The sequence below is a fragment of the Ailuropoda melanoleuca genome, chromosome 10, assembly GCF_002007445.2.
Source record: "Ailuropoda melanoleuca isolate Jingjing chromosome 10, ASM200744v2, whole genome shotgun sequence".
NCBI classification, from domain to species: Eukaryota; Metazoa; Chordata; class Mammalia; order Carnivora; family Ursidae; genus Ailuropoda; species Ailuropoda melanoleuca.
Window position 1 is genome coordinate 38,163,009 of NC_048227.1, and position 8,174 is coordinate 38,171,182.

General features: G+C 62.1%; 1 protein-coding gene across 1 annotated transcript in view; it reads left to right on the top strand.

Moving 5' to 3' along the window:
* Positions 1–6: 6 nt before the first annotated feature.
* FBXL16 (F-box and leucine rich repeat protein 16) overlaps positions 7–8,174 on the top strand; it is an 8,779-nt gene continuing 611 nt past the window's right edge. Inside the window, exons 1-4 of the mRNA XM_034670698.1 lie at positions 7–143; positions 5,600–6,258; positions 6,916–7,424; positions 7,793–7,943. Of these exons, the coding sequence (XP_034526589.1) occupies positions 5,614–6,258; positions 6,916–7,424; positions 7,793–7,943 (1,305 nt within the window). The 5' untranslated portion in view covers positions 7–143; positions 5,600–5,613. The remainder of the gene's footprint in view (positions 144–5,599; positions 6,259–6,915; positions 7,425–7,792; positions 7,944–8,174) is intronic.

The window sequence follows — 8,174 nt, forward strand, 5'->3', positions numbered from 1 at the left end:
CCGGGGCGCGGGGCGCGGCAGGGCCCTGCCGGCCAGGCCAGCACCTCGGCCGCATCCCCGCTTCGCCAGCGCCCATGCCGGGCTCCCCATGACGAGAAGACGCCGGGCGGACAGCGTGGCATGAGCCAGGTGCCCGGGCCGAGGTAAGGTGTGTGCACCGGGCCAGGTTGTGGGGCGGGGAAGGCGCCAGGCCACGCCATCGCGGCCGCCACAATGAGGATTGGGGAGGGGGCTTCGGAGAGGGCCGCCACCACCCCTGGGGTCTCACACAGGCGCAGCCCCTTCCCAGGCCGAGGCCGAGGCCGCTGGGCTTCTGTCCCCGACAGGCCCTCCCACAGATCCTGATCCAAGCGCCGCCTGGTTGAAGCATGCTCCCCACAGCAACTGGACAAGGGCTTTGGGCAGGTGCCACCTGACCAGAGCCCTGGGGACGCAGAATTGCAGGCCCCCAGCCCACCAGGTTGGGAGAGGCCCTGGACTTCCTTTGAGCTCTGAGCTCCCCCCCGCAACACCATGACCCCCTGGGCCTATGAGGCAGGTGCTAGGTACAATTACACTCCAGGAGGAGCCCTGTGGATGCGTGGCCGGGGGCTAGTCTGCCCTGGACGCCTGGGCCTGTGTGGAGGTGCCACAGCAGGGGTGAGAGGAAAGGAGGAAGCTGGCCATGTGCCTGGTTCTGGAGGAGGGCTGGGCCTTGGCCAAGGTTGGAGGGCCTCAGAAGGGGAACTGGGCACCCTGAGGCTCGCTGGGGAGGGGTCTGGCCTCCTGGGATTTGGGGGGAAGAGAGCCCCCACCCATCACCCCACGAGGGAAGAAGGCCTAGATGTTGGAGCCTCAGGGAGCCCATGGCCCAGTGGCCACTCCTCTGGCCCCTCCCAGCCTCTGCACAGGAAGCCTTCCCTCCAAAGAGAGAGCAGATGGCAGATGCCGCTTCACCTGCCCACTCGGTCAGTCCCCTCCCGCTACCTGCCACCTCCCAGGCCCCTTCTTTCAGCCAGCCCCTTTGAACAGAGGCCTGGGCTGAGACCTCGCGAGGGCCAAGGCCCGATGGAGACTTGCTGGCCTGGTAGGAGGTGGCCATAGGGCTGAACCAGGAGCTGTGGGGAAGAGGGACATCCAAACCCCTGTCATAAACCTGGGCCGTGCAGGGTGGCCTGTCCGGGTCCCAGGGGACCCCGGGACTCAACGGCCTGCTGTCTCCACTCCTTGGCTGCCCTTGTCATCAGCCACCTCCTACTTGGGCCAGGCAGGTCTCTCGGCACCTGTAATGCTGGGCAGGCTCACTGGGCAGGTGCTCCCCTCCAGCTCATGCCCACTTCTGGAGCACTTCAGTGAGTCCTGTCTCCCAGTGGAATGAGAAAACAAGTAGCCCTGCGGTCGGGGGACCGGGGACCCTCAAGACTACTGGCCTGGGCCCAGGAAGCGTGTACTGCTGAGAGCCAGGGAGACGTCTCACCCCCAGGTGGGGCCCTGCTCGGCTGCCTGCAGCCCCATTGCGTCACACGTGGGTGCTCACTGCTGGGTCTCAGAGGGGAAGAGCAGAGGCGGCAGTGAAGGAAGGCTCCGTGGGCTAAGTGGGAGGTGTGGCACCGCCCACGCCGACGGACAAGGAGCAGCCTCAGCCAGACCAGCCGCAGAGGGTGGGCTTAGGCCACACCGCCTCACGTGGCCGGGAAGAGGGCGAGGGTTTGAGGCAGCCACCCAAAGACGCAGACGCTAGATGCCCCCAGTCTAGGCACTGGGGCCGGGGGGCGGGGGGCTCAGAGCCTTCAGAGGAGAAGAGCCAAGATGGCGCTTGGAGCCCAAGCCCATTCCCCAAAGTGCCCCGTCCCACGTGGCTGGGTGGTCCCGAGCGTGAGCGCAGGACTCGGGCTGATGAAGCGCCAGTTCTGGTCTCTTTTGAGGCCACATGCTCCCTTCCTGGAGCCCCTGGTGCAGGGGTGGGGCAGCCTGCACCCCACAAGACTCTCTGAGCTGGGGGCGGGAAGGGAGCATTCTGCTGGCTCATGTGCAAAGTGGCAGGGATGTGAATGTGCCTGAGTCACGGGGCTTGTCATGGAGTTTGTCAGCCCGCGCTGTGTCCCCCGTCCCAAGCTACTCCCGGGTGCAACCCCCGTCCCTGGGGCTGTCACTGCAGATCAACCTGATGTGAATTTCTCTGGCTACCCACGCCCTGCCCAGCTCTATGGCCCTCACTGGGCATGGAGAAACGGTCAGTGCAGGTCCTACTGGGGCCAGACCCCTCCAGCACTCCGGGCAAGCTGTGTCAGACAGAGCATTGGACATGAAGAAAGAGATCTCTGAGATGGGAGCCACGAGGAGTGGGGGGTTTCCTAGGCATGAGCAGTCCAAAAAGTGTCCTGGGGTGGGCATGCAGCTTGCAGCCTCTGGAGTGAAAGCAGGGGCACGACAGAGACAGTGCTGGGAAAGACCACCAGCCCATGGTCCCAGGCTTGGGGGACACAGGGGACTGCAGGAACAGAACAGGGTACAGAAAGGAGGGAAGGGCCCAGTGTTGCCCTCTACACCCCAGTGCCTAGTCTGGTCTTTGGAGTCCTGGGATCAAATTCCAGCTCTGTGCAACTTCTGAAAATTCAGTCCCCGACTCTCCCTTTCCCTACTTGTGGTCAGGAAGTGTGTGAAGGGCTTGGACCAGCAATAGGGGAGTGGCACTGGCAAGCGCAGGGCAGGACCAGCTCCTCCCTCCCTTCTGGTGGCTCCTGTCCCCTCCTTGGATCTGGCCAGATTAGGGGGGATGGGCAACTCCCAAAGTAGACTCAGCCAAAAAGGAGGTGTAAGCCATCCTCTTCCCAAGGCTCTGAATAATTGCAAGGCCCACCCCAAACCCTAGGCTCTTGGAAGCCTTTTCAGAGACTGTGGCACCAACCCAACCCCAGTGACCGCCCGCCCTCACTGTGGACACCGGCCTCTGTCACAGCCAGGATTAACAAACTGAGCTACACCCCCACACACAGCATCCACCTGTCCTCTTCTTAATCTGGCCTGTCCTCCACCAAGCCTTCTGGGCACCTGGCAGCCATACCCCTTTCTGCATGACTGCCATTCCTCATTCATTCATTCATCCGTTCATTCATTCAGCAAGCATTCAGAGGCCATTCAGCCATGGTGCTGCCTGTCTTCAAGAAGTCCCCAGCCAAAGGAAGAGATAGATGGCTTGACAGTAATGACTGAGACCCTGGAGATGCTTTTTTTCGGTGCTGGGGAGTCCCACAGTGGGAGACACAGGTGGCAGTCACACTGAGGGCTGGAGAATAAGGAGCTGGCAGGGTTAAGAAGCAGGGAGGCCTCCTGAACAAGCAGGGGGACCAGCATGTGCCCAGGCAAAGAGAGAGAGGAGAGGAGGAATACAGAACAGGAGGTCTGGCTGGACTGTAGGGTCAAGGCTGGGGAGGAGCCAGAGGTGAACCTGTAAGGTTGACACGCTAGGTCTCGGGGCCCAGTGACTCGATGGCAAAAGAGGCAGCTCCTCTCAAACCCTCAGCATGGACATCTGCAGACGCCTGGAAGCCACCAAGTTCTGGAGTCCTCCCAGGAGACTTGAGCCCCCGCAGCCTATCCCAGGAGGACCTCCTCCAGAATTCCGCTCCACACGGAGGCACAACACACCAGGGGCTGAGGCTGAGAATAGTGCAAGTTTGGCCACCTTTTAAAAACGCCTCTTTTCCTAGCGTTAGCTCCTGGTGCTTATTTCTAAAGGAGGAGGCAGTCCGCATCAGATTGGCGGCTGCCCCTACCCCATCCCAACGAGAAACTCCAGGCAGGTCTTCTGAGCCTCATGGGTGCAGTGGGGGCAGTAGCAAGTACCAAAAGTGTTGGGGTCTCGCAGCCCATCTGGCTGGGTGGGTGGGACGAGGCAGAGGGGCACTCGTCCCCGCCCACCCCACCCCACCCCCCGCCCCAGNCACTGTGGGAAAACTAACACCTTGGAGCCTCCGGTTCCCAATCTGAAAGTCGGGTTAACGGGGGTTCCCCCTAACACACACACACACACACACACACACACACACACACACACACACGGCTGCCATGAGGCTGGAACCCATGATTATCCTAGTGGGTATTCAGCAGTGTGAGGCTGCTACTATGTGGTCATGAGCTGCAGTAAGAGGACAGCCAACGTGGGGAGCCTCCCCTGAGGAGGCCCAGCCCGATGTGGATTGCCAGCTTGGGGGCTCATGGCTGCCAGGGGGCCTTCGGACCCAAAGCTAGTTGGCAGCCATGAAGGCCACGTGTGCCAGTAGACCCCAGGTCCAGCCTAGGTCTGCACTGCCCTCCCCAGATGTGGAATGCCAGCAAGGGTTGTCCTGTCCAGGGCTTGGAAGCCAGTGGGGGGCATGGTGCTGGGTAGAGCAGGGCAGGGCAGCCCACTTCCCTCCCTTCCAATGGCTCCTGAGCCCTTCCCCGAAGGCAGGCCATGGGGGTCAGAAGCAGCCTCCGTGCCACTTTCCAAATGCTCACTGTGAGCCATGCACTATGCTTAGCCCTTTCCACATGTTGTCCTGTGGGGATGGATCATCCCTTCTCAGGCTTCAAAGTAAGGAAAAAGGAGGCTCAGAGAAAGGAAGTGGCTCACTGAGGCCACAGAGCCAGGGTGTATGACCCCAGAGCCTATGTGCCGGAGCCCCTGAGCGCATTGCCTTTCCGCTGGATGTCTGGAGTGGGGGTGGGCAGGAGAAGATCTGGAACGTGCAGCAGAAGGTGGCACTGTGAGGGTTCCGCTGTCCCCCTCTCCAGGGCTGTCTGCACTCAAAGCCGTCTGCCACCCATTCACAGCCTCAGAGGCCTGAGAGGGGGAGCTGGGTGGGTTCAGTCCCACCTTGGGAGGAACTCCCTACAAATAGGCTTCCACAGCCAGCTCTGGTTCAAGCCTTGGCTCCCCCATTCACTGTGACCTTGGGCGAACAGTTCATGCTGCTTTGTTTTCCTCATCTGTACAATGGGCACAGTCATCATAGCAGCATCGTCAATGGGTTGGATGGAGGATTAAAGAGACAGTATGTGTCCAGGGCTCACTGTGCCGGCATCGTATGTAGTAAGCTCTGCCCTTTCTTTGGGTAGATTATGAACCAATCTCCAGTACCACTGAGATTCTCAGGGGCTGGTGTGTGAGTCTTAGACAGGCTACTGGAACCACTCCAGAGAGCCATGATGGCACCCCATAGTGGAGGAGCCAGAGACCACCCCAAACCATCTCCCTCAGTTTTCTACTCCTAGCCCAGGAGAGGTAGGCCTGGCAGGCACTGACGGAGTAGTAAAGGTGAAGGGAGCAGTCACGAGCAAGTGTGTGTCTCTGCCTGCCTCTCTTTTCTCATCTCTAAAATGGACATAGTACCTAGGTGTCAGAAACATCTGTGAGTCCAAGTTGAGCTCAGTGCACACAGCAGGGGCTCAGGGAGTGTCAGGTCATGAGCAGCCCTGATCTTCTGTTGCTGCTCACAGTCAGGGAAGGGGTGGCTTAGATTCCGAGCCTTTCTTTGGGGGTGGTTCTGGGAGTGCCATGGGAGGAGATGCCCTGGGATGGGGAGCCCAGCTCTGTTCCCGCAGCGACTCATTACCCCCTCCCGGACCCTGTCCACAGATCGAGCGAGGAAGATGTCGAGCCCGGGTGTGGACGGCGACCCCAAGCCTCCATGCTTGCCTCGCAATGGCCTGGTGAAGCTGCCAGGCCAGCCCAACGGCCTGGGTGCAGCCAGTATCACCAAGGGCACACCAGCTGCCAAGAACCGCCCCTGCCAGCCACCTCCCCCACCCACCCTCCCACCACCCAGCCTGGCTGCCCCACTGCCACGGGCTGCCCTGGCTGGGGGCCTGTGCCCCCCAGCGGGGCTCCCTCTTGGTGGACCAGCCTCAGCCCCAGTCCCCGGGCCCCCAGTGGAGCGGCCACCACTGGCCACAGACGAAAAGATCCTCAATGGCCTCTTCTGGTACTTCTCAGCCTGTGAGAAGTGTGTGCTGGCTCAAGTGTGCAAGGCCTGGCGGCGTGTGCTCTACCAGCCCAAATTCTGGGCAGGCCTCACGCCTGTGCTGCACGCCAAGGAGCTCTACAATGTGCTGCCTGGTGGCGAGAAGGAGTTTGTGAACCTGCAGGGCTTCGCTGCGCGTGGCTTTGAGGGCTTCTGCCTGGTTGGCGTCTCCGACCTGGACATCTGTGAGTTTATCGACAACTACGCCCTCTCTAAGAAGGGTGTCAAGGCCATGAGCCTCAAGCGCTCCACCATCACGGATGCCGGCCTGGAGGTGCGCCCCACTGTTGGCCTGGAAGGGACAGGGATGGGGTGGGCAGGGCCCAGCAGCTGCCACTGAGCTGGTGTGTGTGTTGGGGGGGGTGCCCCCAGGGGAACTTGGGCATACAAGGAGCAAAGCAGCTGAGGGAAGCGCCGGTGCTCTAAGGATCATGGCTCTGGGGTGAGGGGAAGCAGGACTGGTCACGTAATTTGGGGGATCCAGTCCAAAATGAAAAATTCAAGGCCCTTGTTCAAAGATGATTAAGAATTTCAAGATGGCAACATCAAAGCAATCAAAGGGGAGGCTCTTCTAAGTTCAGGGCCTCTGTGAGGCCAGCCTTGGGTGGGGGGGATGCTGCAGGGGAGTGGGCGCACAGGTCGGAGGAGCCGCTGTGCAGGCAGCCCCTTCCCCAGGGCCAGGACTCTAGCCCTCAAATCATGCACACCGACTGCTCCCCAGAGCCTGCTCTGGTGAGGCCCTGAGCTCCCAGGCCCCCTGTGCTCTGCCTCTTAGAATGTGGCTGTGATGTGACAAACACGTCGTGAAGTGCACATGTCATGGCGCAGCTTGATGCATGTCTTACACACGGCCACATTCGAGAACCCTGCTTCCTGCCCCTCGGTGGGCTCCTGCCACCCTCACCACGCCCTGCCACCTGCCCGCCTGCAGGTGATGCTGGAGCAGATGCAGGGCGTCGTGCGCCTTGAGCTGTCGGGCTGCAACGACTTCACCGAGGCAGGACTGTGGTCCAGCCTGAGCGCTCGCATCACCTCGCTGAGCGTCAGCGACTGCATCAACGTGGCCGACGACGCCATTGCCGCCATCTCGCAGCTGCTGCCCAACCTGGCCGAGCTGAGCTTGCAGGCCTACCACGTGACGGACACGGCGCTGGCCTACTTCACAGCACGCCAGGGCCACAGCACGCACACGCTGCGCCTGCTCTCCTGCTGGGAGATCACCAACCACGGCGTGGTCAACGTGGTGCACAGCCTGCCCAACCTCACCGCACTCAGCCTCTCCGGCTGCTCCAAGGTCACGGACGACGGTGTCGAGCTCGTGGCCGAAAACCTGCGCAAGCTGCGCAGCCTTGACCTTTCGTGGTGCCCGCGCATCACTGACATGGCGCTCGAGTACGTGGCCTGCGACCTGCACCGCCTGGAGGAGCTGGTGCTGGACAGGTGCGCGCGTCCCCCACCCACGGGACAGTTGGAGGGCAGGACCAGGGCGGGGCGGGGCAAGGCCGCGAGACCTTCTAAGCAGGGAGCCTAGATTAACGGACCGACCTGTAGACCTGTAGCTGGAGCGGCGCCGCGGCGCCCTGGGGAGTGGGTTGACGGGCGGGCGCTCATAAGCTCGGGACCTAGAGTGGACTGTGACTCCAAGCACCAGGGTAAGGAGCGGGGCCTGGCTGGGGGGAGGCTGTGCAAAGGGAGGAGCCATCCTAAGTGCAGGAGGGGACGCCCTGGGAAAAGGAGGAAGGGGTCGGAGCTGGTGGGCGGGGCGGGGTGTTCTGGAGGTGGGCAGCGCCCCTCTGTTGCCCCCACAGGTGCGTACGCATCACGGATACTGGCCTCAGCTATTTGTCCACCATGTCGTCCCTCCGCAGCCTCTACCTGCGATGGTGCTGCCAGGTATGGCCCTCCCCGCCTGCCTCCGAAGACTGGGGAGTGGGGGACTTGGGGAAAGCCCTCGCCCAGGCAGTCCGCTGACCTGCTCCCGGCCCCCTCAGGTCCTGTGAGGAAGTGTGGGATCCCTCCACACCCAGCGGGCGACGTAGGCGGGGCTTAGGGACTCCCCGGGGTCCTCACCGCCACTCCCCAGCGGCCTCCTGGCTCCTCGGGAAACCGGGACACCCCCGTTTCGAGCCCCGCCCCCCGCCCCTCCAGCAGCTCCAGGCCTAAGGCCTGACCCCAGCAGTGGGCCTCCCC